Here is an 18,105-nt window from a genome sequence, read left to right as displayed (position 1 = left end):
TTTTATATGATTTTACTGTCTTTTTTATCCAAAAAAAATGTCATTGTTTTCCTTTTTTTTAATCTCATTTTATTTTATTAAAAAAAAAAAAAAATAAAATAACCTTATCTTCATCAGACCAGGTTGTTAATGGAATTAGACTTGTCTAAAAGGTTTTTAAAACCAGGTCCAGTCCAGACAATGTCAAAGTGGGCCTCAGCAACACACACCCTCATCCATGTGCAACAACAAAAATTAGGGAAACAACAGATTGCATATAAGTTATAAACAAAATTACATTTTCATAAAAAGCATTTGTGTATAGTCCATATTATGTCCAAGTCAGATTCAACACACACCTTCATTTTGTACACTCAAAAAAAGGGAACACAACAGATAGCATATATGTTGCTGTTGTTGCATATCTATAAACATTATTACATTTTCATAATAAGCCTTTAAGGATTTCCCATCTTTTTTCATGTTTTTTGGCATCATTATCGTTGTCAATCATGTATCTTTCTAAAGTTAAAAAATACTGAATAAATGTTTTAAAGAAAGTAATACTAAGTGAATATCTATTTTTGGCCTTAAAAATAAACCTTTTACCAAGTACTATAATTAAATTAACTAAGTCATGCTTGTCAATAAACTCTCCTAAAATAACAGAAACTATATCAAGCTTCATAAACAAACCAATCCTTGAACACGTTTTTTCAACTTCCACCCAAAAGGAAGACACAATATGACAATACCAAAACAAATGCAGGGTGGATTCAGATTCCTGACAGCAAAAGCGGCAATCATCTGACTCAGTCATATTCCATAGTTTTAACATTTTCCCCGTTGGTAAGAAGTTATAAATAATTTTAATTTGAAAATAACGGTTTTGCACATCGATAGTAGTTTTGTAGATTAGTTTGAATATGGCATCCCACGGCAACGGGCAGTCAAAAAAGTCTTCCCATTTTCCATATGTGTTATATGGGACAGCCTTCAAAGATTTCTTTATTAAATAAAAATTATATATTTTTTTATTAATTTTAGTTCCTTTTTGCCAACTAGAATTTCTTATTAGAGGTTTACAAACTAGTAATTTAGTAGTTCCATAATTAATTATTTGTTTCCATCTTTTCCTAATTACTCCAGTTAGTTGATTAAAAGAAAAGCTTGAACAAGCATCACCATACATAGTTCTAAATTCATCATACTTCATAATTTTACCATTCTCATTGATCATATCATTGACAAAAATTATTCCTCTTTCAAACATATTTTTCCAAAAGAAAGGCTTTCCATCTATTAAAATATTAGAGTTCATCCATATTATCTGCTGCAAAATATCATCTCTTTTTTTTGGCACATGAAATTGAAAACACCACCATGAGTGGATTGTTTCCTTTATGAACCCCTCCATGTTTCCCAGCAGATTCTCTACATAAGAATAATGGGAGGGGATCACTTGTAAAAAAGGATACAATTTTCTTTGATACATTACATGTTTTCTGTCCAACAGGACACTTGTGTACCACTCAGTATTTAAGTACATCTTTGGAACAATTGATGCTTTTAAAGAGAGACACATAGCTTCGAGGTTGAGAAGTTTTAGGCCCCCATATTCATACTCATTGTACAAAACCTTTCTTTTAATCTTTTCTGGTTTGCCGTCCCAGACAAAATCAAAGACCCTCCGTTCATAAACCTTAAAGAAGTTTTGTGATAGAGCTGGTAATGACAAAAACAAAAAAATAAACTGAGGAATAATTAACGAGTTGACAATAGATATTTTACCATATAAGGTTAAGGATTTCCCTTTCCATAGTTGCATAATTTTGTCCAGCTTTCTTAGTCGATTATCATAATTTACTGAGCATAGATCTTCCAGATTCTCTGGTACAACAACACCAAGTATGTTAACAGGTCCATCTGTCCACAAAACAGGCACTTTGCATTCCATTCGGAAGGATGTTCCTTTCCCAACTTCTTTGTCATGTGTTGCTGGCATCAAATTCTAAAGTTAATGATTATTTGCAAAAAAAAAAGTATATGTATATATGTATATATATATATATATATATATATATATATATGTATATATATATATATATATATATATATATATATATATATATATATATATATATATATATATATATATATATATATATATATATATATATATATATATATTTCACACCCCCGTGCCCCCAACCCCGCCCACCTTACCGACGCACGGGGGTGTAAAATAGTCAGGATTTGTCATGGATGCAAAGGATTCTGGGTATTTGCTGTGTTGCGTTTATGTTGTGTTACTGGGAGGATGTTCTCCCGAAATGTGTTTGTCATTCTTGTTTGGTGTGGCTTCACAGCGTGCCGCATATTACTAAGAGTGTTAAAATTGTTTATATCACAACCATTAGTATACTCTGTGTCACCCAGTATGCCTTGCAGTCGGAAACCACACAAAACATGGCGACAAAGCCAATGGCTTCATAGCACGCCCTAATACTTATTAACTGGGTGACTGCCGGAAGTCATTTTAGACAATGTTTGCGTTTCCTATTGTCTTCTTCGCTTTGTGACACGGGTCCTAAATGGCTCTTTGAATGGTAAAGGATACCGATCCCTGAACCATGTATATCAAATAATTCCGAATTGTTTAACCTATCTGTGTTGGCCCTGCGATGAGGTGGCGACTTGTCCAGGGTGTACGCCGGCTTCCGCCCGATTGAAGCTGAGATAGGCGCCAGCACCCCCCGCGACCCCAAAAGGGAATAAGCGGTAGAAAATGGATGGATTAATGGGTTTAACCGCCACCCGCCCGAATCTAATTAAAATATATTTTTTGGTCATGTCACCCGCCCGACCCGCGGTTTATCCGCGGACTCCGCGGATGAGACCGCAAACCGCGCATCTCTAATATATATATATATATATATATATATATATATATATATATATATATATATATATATATATATATATATATATATATGAGATGAAACTAGCCCTCACTCGGCTGAGCCCCCAGAAAGCAAGTGGGCCGGATGACATTCCCACCTCGCTGCTGAAAGAACATGCAGAGGACCTAGCACCAGTCATCACACATCTGGCCAACTCCTCTTTCCAACAGGGGTGTGTCCCCGATGTATGGAAAGAGTCAAATGTCTGTCCCATACCCAAAGGCCAAGACCCTGGCTCAATCTCAGACTGGCGTCCTATCTCACTAACTTCTTGTGTGGGGAAAACAATAGAACGTTTTGTGTTGAAAAAGCTTACGCCAACCGTGCTGGACGTGTGTAAAAATCAATATGCATATCTGCCTAAGCACAGTACTACAACGGCTCTAGTCAGGGCAATACACACCTGGCATACCGAAACCGACTCCAAACCAACGATGGTGAGAGTACTGTTGGCAGATATGTCAAAAGCTTTTGATGTAATTGACCATGGCATCTTGATGCAAAACATATTGGACTTAGGACTGTGCCCATATCTGACAGCCTGGCTCCATAGTTACATCTCAGGAAGGAGACAGAGAGTGGTGGCAAATGGAGTTCATAGCCCCTGGATTGAAGTTACAACTGGGGTACCACAAGGGGGTGTTGTCCCCCCATATGTCTTCCTCCTTTACATGGCCACCCAGAATGCTGTGTTTGAGGACACCCTTGATGTGGGATATGCAGACGACATCGGGCTATCGAGAGCGATCCCTATATCCAGCATCATGTCAGACACAACCATGTGCCAGGAGGCACAAAAGCTGGACGAATGGGCAGCAAATAAAAAAATGATACTCAACGGGAAGAAGTCGGTAGAACTCCGAATATGTTTTGCCCGTAATCCACCAAAACCTCCTGCACTGATGTTGGGGGGACAGGAGGTCCCTGTCGTGGAAACAACAAAGTACCTGGGTTACCACCTCGACCAAAACCTCACTGGAGATGTGCACATCGAGAAGGCAATAAAAAACGCCTCCAAGCGGCTGCACTACGTCACAGTCATGGCGAGACATGGACTACCTGCAGACGACCTTGATACCATCTACACCACTCTCATCAGGCCGTGTCTGGAATAAAGCTCAGTGCTCTTAGTGGGCTGCTCCAAAAAACAACACGCAGAGCTAGAGCGAGTCCAGAAACGTGCCTGTAAAATCATTACAAGGAGAGCTGGAAACATCTCACAACCCCTTCCATCACTCCAGACCAGGAGAGAGGAGGCTGCAGTGAAGCTGGTCAGGGATATGCATGATGAGCAACATACTTTGCATGACCTGCTACCTCCAACACGAGGCAGGCGCACTGCCAGGACATTGAGGAACCAACATAAGCTGGCTGAACCCGAGCCCAGAGCAAAGACAAAGAGACTTAAAAACTCTACCCTGCACGCTGCAATTAAGCTGTATAATGACACTAATTGAATAAGTAATATAGTTATATACCAGAATGCTAACAGATTCCATGCTGCTGCTGCCCTGAGGTCGTCCAAAATTTTTAAAATACTGTTTGTTCTTTTCATTTTTTATTGTTGTTTGTTTGATATCTATTGTAAAGTTCAGCTGTTTTTTCAGTGGGGCCTTGGCTCCACTGCAAGCATGAATAAATAAAGTCAAGTCAAATATATATATATATATATATATATATATATATATATATATATATATATATATATATATATATATAATATGTATATTAGGGGTGTGGGGAAATATTGATACGAATCGAAACGAATACGTTGTGCGATTCAGATTCGATTCTCTTTTTTTTTTTAAATCGATTAAAAAAAATATATAAAAAAAATTTAATCAATCTAACAAACCACTACACAGCAATACCATAACAATGCAATCCAATTCCAAAACCAAACCTGACCCAGTAACACTCAGAACTGCAATAAACAGAGCAATTGAGGAGACACAAACACTTCACAGAATTATCAACAACATTATCAATATTAGCTATAATTTCAGCATAGCAGTGATTAAAAATCCCTCATTTGCATTATCGTTAGACATTTATAAAACATTTTAAAAGAACAATAGTGTCACAGTGGCTTACACTTGCATCGCATCTCACAAGCTTGACAAAACACTGTGTCCAATATTTTCACAAAAATAAAATAAGTCATATTTTTTGTTCGTTTAATAGTTAAAACGAATTTTGATTATTGCAATCAGTTGATAAAACATTGTCCTTTACCATTATAAAAGCTTTTTTTTTTTTAAAAAACTACAACTCTGCTAGCATGTCAGCAGACTGGGGTAGATCCTGGTGAAATCCTATGTATTGAATGAATACAGAATTGTTTTGAATCGGAAAAATATAGTTTTTGAATCTATATATATATATATATATATATATATACATATATATATATATATATGTATGTATGTATATGTATATATGTGTATGTATATATGTGTATATACATATGTGTATGTATATATATATGTATATATACACATGTATTTATATATATACATATACATTTTTATGTATATATGTATATGTACTGTATATATATGTATATATGAATGTGTGTATATATGTATATATGTATATATATATATATATATATATATATATATATATTTTTTTTTTTTTTTTTTTTTTATTTTTTTTTTTATTTTTAGAGCAGGGCTATCAAACTCATTTCAGATGGGGGGGGCCACATGGAGAAAAATCTACTCCCAAGTAGGCCAGACTTGTAAAATCACGGCACGATAACATGAAAAAAAACCCAACAGATTGCTTTCTTTGTTTAAAAATTGAACGAGCACATTCTGAAATTGTCCAAATCATAATGTTGTTGGGGTTTTTTTTCCACTTATATGTTGCCGTTAATATTATTCAATCTCTATTTTTTGTTTTTTATAATTTCCTAATAAATCATGTTATAATGTTCATCAGTCAACTCATTGGTGTTAATTTTCTATCAAGATAAAAAAAATATATCATCAAATGACAGGATGTTATTTATGAAGTTTGATCATTTTCCTCGACTAATATACTTACATCATGTGGTTTATTTTGTACATATGTAGCATCATCTACAAAGAATTGTTATTGCGACATCCAGGGGACACATATAGAACACTGGTTTATTTCATTAAAACATTTCAAGTTCATTTACTACATAGCAAACTCATCTCGCAGGCTGTTTAAAACCTGTTGGTGGGCCTGATCCGGCCCTCGGGCCGTACGTTTGACACCCCTGAGATAGCGATTAATACATCTCAAGTTTGAATGAGGAGCATTAGGAGTTGCGGCAACTAAATTATTTGGGATACCGGTACATTATTTCCTGTGTTTACATGACGTAGTGAAGAGAGAGTACAGCCTACCATTGCAAACCCCTTGATTAGTTCCCTGCTGCAATAACACTCCCCATCTCTCATCAATTGCTATTGTCAGTATTGCCAACAAGCTACTGTAATGATCCATCCATCCATCCATCCATCATCTTCCGCTTATCCGAGGTCGGGTCGCGGGGGCAACAGCCTAAGCAGGGAAACCCAGACTTCCCTCTCCCCAGCCACTTCGTCTAGCTCTTCCCGGGGGATCCCGAGGCGTTCCCAGGCCAGCCGGGAGACATAGTCTTCCCAACGTGTCCTGGGTCTTCCCCGTGGCCTCCTACCGGTTGGACGTGCCCTAAACACCTCCCTAGGGAGGCGTTCGGGTGGCATCCTGACCAGATGCCCGAACCACCTCATCTGGCTCCTCTCGATGTGAAGGAGCAGCGGCTTTACTTTGAGTTCCTCCCGGATGGTAGAGCTTCTCACCCTATCTCTAAGGGAGAGCCCCGCCACACGGCGGAGGAAACTCATTTCGGCCGCTTGTACCCGTGATCTTATCCTTTCGGTCATGACCCAAAGCTCATGACCATAGGTGAGGATGGGAACGTAGATCGACCGGTAAATTGAGAGCTTTGCCTTCCGGCTCAGCTCCTTCTTCACCACAACGGACCGGTACAACGTCCGCATTACTGAAGACGCCGCACCGATCCGCCTGTCGATCTCACGATCCACTCTTCCCTCACTCGTGAACAAGACTCCTAGGTACTTGAACTCCTCCACTTGGGGCAGGGTCTCCTCCCCAACCCGGAGATGGCACTCCACCCTTTTCCGGGCGAGAACCATGGACTCGGACTTGGAGGTGCTGATTCTCATTCCGGTCGCTTCACACTCGGCTGCGAACCGATCCAGCAAGAGCTGAAGATCCCGGTCAGATGAAGCCATCAGGACCACATCATCTGCAAAAAGCAGAGACCTAATCCTGCGGTTGCCAAACCGGAACACCTCAACGCCTTGACTGCGCCTAGAAATTCTGTCCATAAAAGTTATGAACAGAATCGGTGACAAAGGACAGCCTTTGTAATGATATTGTTTGTAATGATATTGACTGTAATGATATTGTTGACAAATGTCATGTTTGTTCACTGGTCTACATTAGACTCTGAAAAACACTGCCCCTAGCCACAAGAGTCACGATGTTGCTCCGATGTCAGTTACCAACAGGTCTGGATGAGTGTGAAAAAAAACCATGATTGATCAACAGTCATGTTTCAGCTAAGATGGGAAACTGAGTAATTGTTCAACTTTAAAGACATTATCGATTAACGGGACTAACTTGAGGTGCAAATACAACATAAATCATGAAGCTAAGTAGCAAGGTATTTTATTGTCATTCTAAACACGGAACATAACAAAATAAGGTATTTTTAATGAAATAAAGTACTAAATATGGAATAGCAAAATTATCCATTTTCTACTGCGTGTCCCTTACTGTGTGGCGCAGGGTGCTGGAGCTTATCTCATATGCAACAATAATAAAAATCAGCATAGAATTGCATTTCATGCAGTGAACAAGTGTGTGAAAGGCAATTTTATGCTGTTTGACAAAGAGTACATGTACTGTTCATCAATCCGACAGACTAAGGGGAAAAAGCTCCAACTGCTCCTAAGTTGTTGTTATGGCAAGACAGACCATGCTCCAACAGATGTTTTACTGGGATTTATTTACACAATTTTTGGGTTGTCTCCAGCAAACACCATGCACAACTGTCATGAGGACGTTTTTAAACAAATATAAGCATAAATCAAACACAAAAATAAACCTTGAAATGTATTCATGAACAAAATAAAATAACATAAGGTGTGCGCCTTCCTATCACTTTTTAGAACAGTAAATTTCACATGATGTTTTCTGTGACAGTGACAGAAGCTTTTATTGAGTTGGGTGGTTCTAGCTCTAATTACAGATGCCGCACACACCCATAATTTGTTTTCCCACCCTATGCCTTCATAAAGACATTTGTGTAGGCAGCATCAGGGCTTGGAATGCACTGATCCATATTGTAAAATTTTTGTCCGACACCCAGATTTGGATATTTGTCATTACCAACATTATTCCAACATAGGGATGGGAATTGATAAGATTTTTCCGGTTTTGTTTTTCCCCTTCGACTCTGCTTAATGATTTTGTTATTTATTCTTATTTAGAAAAAAAGATAACATAAAGATGGATTAACATCAATTGTGTTCAGTTTATAGCTAACATGACTTTACAAAGACAACAGTGCGCTATTCAGAGGCACATAGCTTAGAAAAACTGTTTTGAAAATAAATTAGAAAAACTCTGTAGAATTTAACAAAATAAAACATATGTGGAAATTAGACAACAGTGTAACATTTAGTAACGTTTTTTAAAACATTTAAGAATCTTTATCTGCCTAGAAAATATACTGTGCAAAAGTTTTCTTAGATTTACAAGGTGAAACAATAACATAGGCTCATAACATCCATCCATCCATTTTCTACCGCTTATTCCCTTGTGGAGTCGCGGGGGACGCTGGCGCCTATCTCAGCTACAATCGGGCGGAAGGCGGGGTACACCCTGGACAAGTCGCCACCTCATCGCAGGGCCAACACAGATAAACAGACAACATTCACACTCACATTCACACACTAGGGCCAATTTAGTGTTGCCAATCAACCTATCCCCAGGTGCATGTCTTTGGAGGTGGGAGGAAGCCGGAGTACCCGGAGGGAACCCACGCATTCACGGGGAGAACATGCAAACTCCACACAGAAAGATCCCGAACCTGGATTTGAACCCAGGACTGCAGGACCTTCGTATTGTGAGGCAGACGCACTAACCCCTCTGCCACCGTGAAGCCCATAACATGCAACACAATATTTTTCTTATTTTGAAAAAATATAACTGAAAATCTCAGAAATGTATGTGGTCTTTTCAAAAACTGTCAACCATGATAATTAAAATTATAATAGAAAAAGGCTTGACATATCTAACTTTGCATGTAATGACTTTGTTTCACGTATTAGTTTCACATTTGAAGTTGAATTGCTGACATGAATGGACTTTGACACCATGTTCTTTTGTTATGAGTTTCACTTGTATAGTATAATGAATAAGTGAAAATGTTGTTGGAGGAAAACATGCAATTTCGTACTACCAGCTCTTTCGTAGGCAAAAGAAAACGCGGCAAACTTTACAGGTGGGGCTCAACGAGCTCGTGCGTGTCTGTAACCAATGTGGCCCTAGAAGGCGACCGCTCAGCACCTCTCTGGAGCCCGCTGCGGTCGTCCAACTAAGCCCGGTAAGCGCTAGTGATGTGCGATACCACTGATTTTCTTTCCGATCCTATACCAAGTAAATTTCAGGCTGGTATCAGCGATACCAATCCGATACCGATAGTTTGTACAAATATACCTAATGTGTTTGGTAAAGTGTATTTTAAGTGTTGCTGCTCTTGGGAAATTATCTTTAAATGCTAAAAAAAATCACAGAGAAAAACAAATAATATAGTGTCTCCAAAACGCCTAATAATGTTATGTTTTACTAAGTGAGGTGACGGCAAACGGACACCAGGTGGCAATAGTGTACAGAGATTTAATATATATATGGTAAATATATATATATATATATATAATACTAATAAGGGAAAAAGCGGTAGAAAATGGATGGATGGATGGATGGATAATACTAATAATAACAATAATAAACAATACTAATAAACTAGAGAATGGTGTGTGTGTCAAAAACCCAAGAGTGTGTATGGAGTCAGACTATGTGAAGTATATCAACTGAAGTGTGTGTTACCGAGTGTTATAGAGAGCGAAAGAACAAGGCAGTCCGAGAGGCAGGCAGATGATCATTCAGGGCAGGAGAGAAAAGGCAAGATCCGTGTTTAGGCGAAGGTCGGGAATCGAGGAAGGCAGTCCAAAACACAGAGGGAAACAACAGAACGATCTCGAAGGGGGAAGACTCTGCGGGAGAGCAACATGGATGTCAAAAAACACAACAACTATCAGCGAACAACAGGCTTACGGTACACCATTTGAGAATTAAGTTCCCGCGCCGATCCTTGGTCCACTGGTCCCTTTATACGGCTTCACGTCATCAGTCACAGGTGTGGACTGCGGCCGGCTGCGGCGGAGAGTGGGCGCGGTGCGCTTGATGAGCGCGGGGGCGTGTCTGGGGTGCGCTGTCAGCGGGTTCTCTGGTTGGACCCGCAGCGGAGGGAGACGCAGAATGCGCATGTCCCATGGACAGATTCCAGATGTCCTAGAATCTGAACCCCCCAAAAGCACGAACAAAAATCAAGGGAGGGTGGAGGGGCAAACTGGTGGTGGGTCGCTGGCCCACCGCCATCGGGGACAAGTCTGGTGGCGGCGGCGAGTGGACCGCCGCTGCGGCCGGCGAGGTGGACGACCAAGCAGTGGTCGACGTCTTGGCCGTCTGTAAGGTGGACGCGAATGGTGCCGTGGTGCGGCCCGCCGGACACGAGGAGGTGGGTGGCGCCGTAGTGCGGCCCGCCGGACCATGGAGGTGGGCGGCGCCGTGGTGCCGCCCGCCGGACACGAAGAGGTAGGCACTCCGTGGGTGAGGCAGCCGTGGAAGCCAGACGCGGAGCCGTCGTCGCCGGGGAAGCAGGTGACGATGTGGGCTCCAGCCTTGGAGCAGGTGCTGGTGTGTACTCCAGCCTTGAAGCAGGTGCTGGTGTGGACTCCAGCCTTGGATCAGGTGCTGGAGTGGGATCCAACCCTGGGTCAAGTGCTGACTCGGAGGCAAGTGCTAGCTCGGGGACAAGTGCTAGCTTGGAGGGCAAGTGCTGGCTCGGAGACTAGCTTGGGGACAGGTGCTGGCTCGGAGGCTAGCTCGGGGACAGGTGCTAGCTCGGAGGCTAGCTGAGGGGCTGGTGCTAGCTCGGAGGCTAGCCGAGGGGCTGGTGCTAGCTCAGAGGCTAGCCGAGGGGATGGCGCCAGCTCGGAGGCTAGCCGAGGGGCTTCTGTCTGGCCACTCTACCATACAGGCATGATTGGTGGATTGGTACAGAGATGTTTTTTCTTTCTGCAAGGTTCTCCTCTATGATGATCCGCTGCCCGGATCATGTTTTCTTTATGACTAGGATTCCCTTAGTTCAGTTTTTCAGCACCCAGATTTGTGTTTCTTGGTTGACGCGGTTACTGATTATTTTCACCTGCCTCTGATTAGTGGTCGGGACGTTCAAATGCTCCAAGGCACTAATCGGAGAGCTTTTTATTCCTGCTTATTGCACGTTATTATGAATGTGCCTGTTACTACATTACATATATAATCACAGAATGTACATAAATATTTGATGGAGGTTTTGGATACTTATAGAGTACTTTATAGGCGGAATAGATCGAATTACAGTACCCGAATTGTTAACAGACTTTGCTAGCGTTTATTTATGAGTTAGAATGCATAAAAACAACAACAACATATGAGTGTTTGTTTTACATAGGGATTGTGAATGATAGACAACATTTTTTTTTTAAGTGCAGTTCTCCTTTAACCGCTCATGGTTACCTGAAAGGTGGTGCGGGTTGTTGTATGTATGGTTAGTGATCAGTTCAATACTTATGTCAATGCAAAGATAAGTGCCAAGACTCTGACTGTTCTTGTAAGACATTCTTAGAATAAAATTGCTTTTTTGTCAAAAACTTTTAAGTTATTTTAAAGTATGCAAGTGAGTAATAACCTGTGATTAATAACCACTTCAAGTTCAAAGGTCTGATTGATCTAAGAAAATATATAATTTGATTGCACTAAATAAAACAGAATTGTGAGGGCTGTACGTCACTTCTGTGAGGTGTTGTAATAGTCTAACAAGCTTTATGATACTTGCATTGGTAAATTACCTGCTGTAGGAAAACAGACCAGTTAACTGTTAGCCTTATTTTATTTTGGTTTAACTATTGGATGATGTTGTTCTCCCAGATGTACAGAGTCATGAAAGTATCCAGAGGGGTGTGGAAGAGGTGCATCAGCTGGTACAGGAGGAAGGTCTGAACTGCCTTATCAACAATGCAGGAATCAATGTGATAGCTGACTTCCACACTGTAACTGCTGAGAAGATGATTGAAAACTTCCACACTAATGCTGTAGCACCTCTAATGATTACCAAGGTAAACACTTAACCAATTAAAATTAAGTTAAGCTGTACTCAATTTTGGGAAAGGCACTTATCTGTCCATGTTAATTAAATATATTGGTATTTCAATACACTCAATCACATAATGAGTCTGTTCCTTCTCTGTTAATGTCAGGCCTTCCTTCCTCTGCTGAAGCGAGCTGCATCCAGAGGGGCATGGGATCCAGCGACCATGAGCATCCAGAGGGCAGCTGTCATTAACATGTCTTCTGCACTTGGCTCTATTGAGCTCACAAAAAAGGAGCTTGTAGGACGCTTCAACTGGTACCCCTACAGAGCTTCTAAGGTTTGTCAGTCTTATATAAACACAAGCTATAAGCTTTCATTGCGTTTCTAGCAAGATAAATAATGTTACAAAAAGCATTTTATAGAACAGAATTCATAACACCTGGTGCATTATGGTGTTAAGATTCTCACTGTTGAGACACTGGCGATTAAGAGCAACATAAATTATATTTGATTGATTGATTGAACAAGAAATTTGTTCTCACACATTCAGGCTGCCCTCAACATGGTGAGCTGCTCTCTGGCCATAAACCTGGAAGATGATGGTATTCTTTGTATGGCTATACACCCAGGTTGGGTCCGCACCGACATGGGCGGTTCTCAGGTATAGAGTAAAGACGAGTAACTCATCACAGCTGCTCATGTAAATGACAGGCTGAATAATCATCTTTAATCATTAATTTAGTCTGTTCAGATTAGATGCTAACAATGTTTTTGTTTTTCAGGCTCCCCTGAGTCCCGAAGAGAGCATTTCTTCTCTCTTGTCAGTTATTGGTGGACTGACTGAGAAGGATCATGGGTCATTTTTGAACTACACAGGAGAGCCATTGCCTTGGTGATTCGGATTATATTCAAAATGATTCCTAAATTGACAAATAGTTAACACCGTTAACTATTTAGTGGTATTTAGTGCTATTTAACTTTAAAAAAGAACCCATCTGTTGCATTTCCCTGTTGAATATTCTGTTTCGCAACTTGTCCAGGCTGTATCCTGCCTCCTGCCGGAGTGCAGCTGGTATAGGCTACAGTGTGACATCCAGACAGATGAAAGTCTGTATGATCACCTTAAACATAGGAAGGGAGATGAGACTCAGTGTCCAAAAGCAATCATGACATAAGTAATAAATCCTACAAGACATAAAAACAGAGATGTGTGACTGATGATACAAATTAAAAAAGTGAAAATGCCCATGCAGTTATAACCAAATAGAGAGAGAAGACCCCCTGTTTGTTTATACAAACTATAAGTCTGAAGTCAAATGTGATTTGGATCAGGTACAAACAAATAGTGATTATTGTTATTGTGTTGATTGTGATTTACTTCACACATTAAATGAAGCCATGAGGTTACCAAAAGCAGAACAACGTACTGAGGCCATGAAGAGAGTAACGTAAACTGCCGCGTTTACATTTTTTTTATACTATTGTAAACTAACATACATTTGTATTTGGTGACAGAATCATTTAGGGGATTATTCTATTAAGGAAATATGCCCTTAGATAGTTTCAGGCGGAGATGTACTTCACAGCTCACCCAGACAGTGGTGGCTCTTGCCCCCAGAACAATTGGAATCTTAAAGGAATGCAGGTTTGGATTTTAGGAGGGATTATAAACATATTAGGAGCCCCCACCGGTAGGAGTAGAGATCAGGGGTAGGAGCAATAAGGCCTGGAAAGTGATTGACCTGGTATCAACAAACTGGGCTTTGTCCAGACTGGCCGACCCCAGGCTAGAACCAAAAATAGTAAGTGTTATTGTGTAAAAGGTATTTAAGGACAGATGTCCAAGAAGACGGGAGGAGAGGAATCAGGCCCATACTCTCCTCCTGGAAGCTGCAGTTCCAGTCTGAGGCCCGCTGAATCAAACAAGGCGTTTTGTCTGACGATTTCTCATTGGTGTCTTCTTGGCTCATCACCCGTCACACAGTCACTCTGTCCTGGGAGAGTGACTCCACCAAAAATATACCACAATGGAAAGACATACTTTTACATTTAACAACATTACCAGAGAGTAAACACGCACTGGGGGGCAGATGGGTTTGTGCAATTAAAGATGACCCTGTTGAGACAATTCATAAGACCAGATATGTGGCAAAAGGTTTTAGTCTGATAGTGATTATGACTAGTGTTTTTCTCTTACTGATGATATGACTTCTTTACGTGTTTTAATGCAGCTCTCAGCACAGTATGACTGAGAACTGCATCAAATGGATGTCCAAACCGCTTATCTACATGCACCTATGGACTGTGATAGGTATATGGAACAGCCTTATGGGTTTAAGGTACAAGCAAAACCAGGGGAAAAAATTGAGTGTAAACTTAATAAGTAACTTTACGGCTTGAAACAGTCAAGGCGAAATCGGAATGAAATGCTGCACAATATCATTATTGAAATTGATGTCCTTCAAAATTCAGCTGATTGTTGTTATTATTATCACAGTAAACATGGAAAGGAGAAGGTTTTTTGATCATATGGGTTAGTGATATTCTTTTTACAGCGAGTGATAGTGATCACACTCAAAAGTGTAGAGGAAATGTTAGCCACCAAATTCGAAATTAAAGATCTCCGAAAACTTCAACATATCCTAGGAATTGATTTTGCACAGAAGGAAGTTGAGGTTAAAATGAATCAGAAGAGATGCATTGCAAAAATGTTGGAGCGATTTGACATGGCTCAGTGTGAACCAAGAGCAACTTCATGTGAAAACAAAGTGAAATTTGACAATAAGTGTGATCCAAAGAGTTATCAGGAAGTAGTCGGTGGTTAATTATGGGGTGCCAAATGTAAACATTCAGTCACACTTTTCCTGCAGATATATATTTTTTCAGATTTAGCAAATTGTTATAACATTTACAAATGTTAAATCCAAACCTAAATATTAAATCTGAACCTAAATGTTACAAGTTTGGAACTAAGACATGCAACTTTATTGGCATTATTTGTCATTCATCTGTCATGTTAACTTCTTCCGCAGTCAGAAAGGTATACGAATGTCTGCATTGAAATGCATAGAAGTGGGCGCGATTTTGAGGGTGAAAGACGTCGGATTAGTGGAATATTGACTTTATATAAATATTCATCTTTACCCTAGGAACACTCACATTTAGATTTAGGTTTAGATTTACATTTAACATTTAGTGCTTACATTTAGATGCATGCATAAAATGTGTCTTGCCCCTTGGAAGGCTTCACAATGCTGAGCACGTCTTGTAGGTAACTGTAAATACCACTTGTCGCCAGCAACAACCCATCCATTTTCTACCGCTTATTCCCTTTCGGGGTCGCGGGGGGCGCTGGCGCCTATCTCAAGCTACAATCGGGCGGAAGGCAGGGTACACCCTGGACAAGTCGCCACCTCATCGCAGGGCCAACACAGATAGACAGACAACATTCACACTCACATTCACACACTAGGGCCAATTTAGTGTTGCCAATCAACCTATCCCCAGGTGCATGTCTTTGGAAGTGGGAGGAAGCCGGAGTACCCGGAGGGAACCCACGCATTCACGGGGAGAACATGCAAACTCCACACAGAAAGATCCCGAGCCTGGATTTTAACCCAGGACTGCAGGAACTTCGTATTGTGAGGCAGACGCACTAACCCCCCCCCGTGTGGTGTGTTCGGGTCTGTGGGACCTGTTTTCACTTTTTTATTAAAATAGGAATTATACAATTAATTAATTTTTCAAACAGATTCACTGACTTTGGCTCATTTTCTGTGAAGAACATATATCAGAATACATGTTTAATGAACACACACCATACACCCCCCCTACACATTTCAATTACATATAACACACACACACAGACACAGCAGGCCTAGACAGGAGGAGGACAGAGTGTAGGTACACAAAACATCAGAGGGTCAAATGTGCGAGAAAATGAGAGCAGACAGTGTTGACAAACAATGTTGCAACCTTGTGTGGGGACCGCAGGTGCAGAAACACAAAAGAAGAATCCCCATGGAATGCAGAAACTGGCAGAGAAATTTTCCGTTCAACGTTCATATTGTTACTCAGCCAGCATTTGTGGGTATGATGGACCCGTTGCATTTTGTGGCTTCAATGCCTCACAATCAAACACTTTAATGTTAAAATACTGAACAGATGTTTATTTGGATAAGGTATTATCCCAATGTTGCTCAGCCAGCGTTGTGGGTCTGATGGACCCGTCGCATTTTGTGGCTTTTTTACCTTATCCCAATAAACATCTGTTCAGCACTTTAACATAAACGTGTTTGATTGTGAGGCAATAAACGCCACAAAATGCAAGGGGTCCATCTGACCCACAAACGCTGGCCGAGTAACAACAATATGAACATTACACAAGGGTTGAATTATGCTAAAGTGAGGCAAAACACGAAGAACAGCATCAAGGACTAACAATAGGAATCATACGTCGACCTCGGGCAATGATGTACAATCGAAAAAGTCAATGTCAGAATTTTTTCCCTCAAGTGTGTAGGCACAGGATTGTAACAAAACTCCGACCAATCGTAGACCATTAGAAATGCCATATACAGTTCACATACTCATACATAGCTGTGTCCGGTAGTGGAGCTTTTACTGTCCAGCATAGTAAATCAGTTCACATTAGTAAATTGTCACAATACAAGTTAACAATACCACAGTTCGTTACAACACCCAATTGAAGTAATTACACCCATATAACGGTGATACGATAACCCTCTGGAATGACATCTCCCAAATAAGCCTAATGTGACTTAATACTTCTCAAACTGCTTGTGGAAACTAAGGGTGCTTGTGTGTCTTATGGGTGTGTGTGTAGACAACTTCTTCTAACTCAACCTCAAGCGGGGACGAGTTGTTCAGGGCAACAGGTAGGTTAAATGTGGTGTGCGAACTACTGCTTTAAATGGCAGTTCAGGTCGTGCATGACTCATGTGGCTGTTTTCAGATCCAGCAGGAAGGTTGTTCAACGATTGCACAGACTGGTCTTCCACAATGGCATTCACCAGGGGTCAGACATATTTCACTGGGGCACGTGCCCCGCTGTTGATCTGCAGTGCCCCAGTAAAAATTTCACCAATAAAAAAGAAAACGGATCAGAGTTTTAAGTCTACATAACATAGAAAACAGCGCACATACTACTTAGTATGGTAATTGTTTGCTACTGTATTCACTCCACGAAACAGTGAGCACATGGCTACTTAATGTGGTAATTTATTCACGTGTGGATCGAGACTGAGAGAGAGAGGGGATTGAATCACTGCGTGAGGTAGGTAACGTTAGCCAACAACAATTTGTTAATTACATTATTTTGATTTTGATTTGACTCAAACTGTAACTCCTAGATGGATATCAGAAAGTTATTCGCCCGCAGCAGAGAGGAAGCAGCAGGAATGAGAGATGTAAGTGAAGTCCTAGCTAGCTAGGCAACATCATTGTCTTAAATTGATGCTAAGTTTGCTAACGTTATTCCTTGTATCAAGACAAACATTCATTTGCTGTACGAGCTGTTGGGGGAATTTCCAATGAACATGAAACATAATGTTGGTTATTGTCTGCTGGTTCTGCATCAATGATGATTTGGAGTAAGCATGTGTGAGTTGAGTGCTTCTCAAATGGTTTATCTTCAGGAAGAAAATGTTTTTTCCATATCATCAAGTCGTGAGCCAC

At 40.5% G+C, this 18,105-nt stretch overlaps 1 protein-coding gene across 1 annotated transcript in view; it reads left to right on the top strand.

The window, feature by feature from the left end:
- si:dkey-12e7.4 (uncharacterized protein LOC558132 homolog) overlaps positions 1-13,611 on the top strand; it is a 30,304-nt gene extending 16,693 nt beyond the window's left edge. Inside the window, exons 3-6 of the mRNA XM_061917438.1 lie at positions 12,246-12,433; positions 12,575-12,745; positions 12,959-13,069; positions 13,191-13,611. Of these exons, the coding sequence (XP_061773422.1) occupies positions 12,246-12,433; positions 12,575-12,745; positions 12,959-13,069; positions 13,191-13,304 (584 nt within the window). The 3' untranslated portion in view covers positions 13,305-13,611. The remainder of the gene's footprint in view (positions 1-12,245; positions 12,434-12,574; positions 12,746-12,958; positions 13,070-13,190) is intronic.
- The last annotated feature ends 4,494 nt before the right edge of the window (positions 13,612-18,105 follow it).

Source organism: Nerophis ophidion, linkage group LG12 (genome assembly GCF_033978795.1).
Source record: "Nerophis ophidion isolate RoL-2023_Sa linkage group LG12, RoL_Noph_v1.0, whole genome shotgun sequence".
NCBI classification, from domain to species: Eukaryota; Metazoa; Chordata; class Actinopteri; order Syngnathiformes; family Syngnathidae; genus Nerophis; species Nerophis ophidion.
This window is presented reverse-complemented; position numbering and strand designations above follow the sequence as displayed.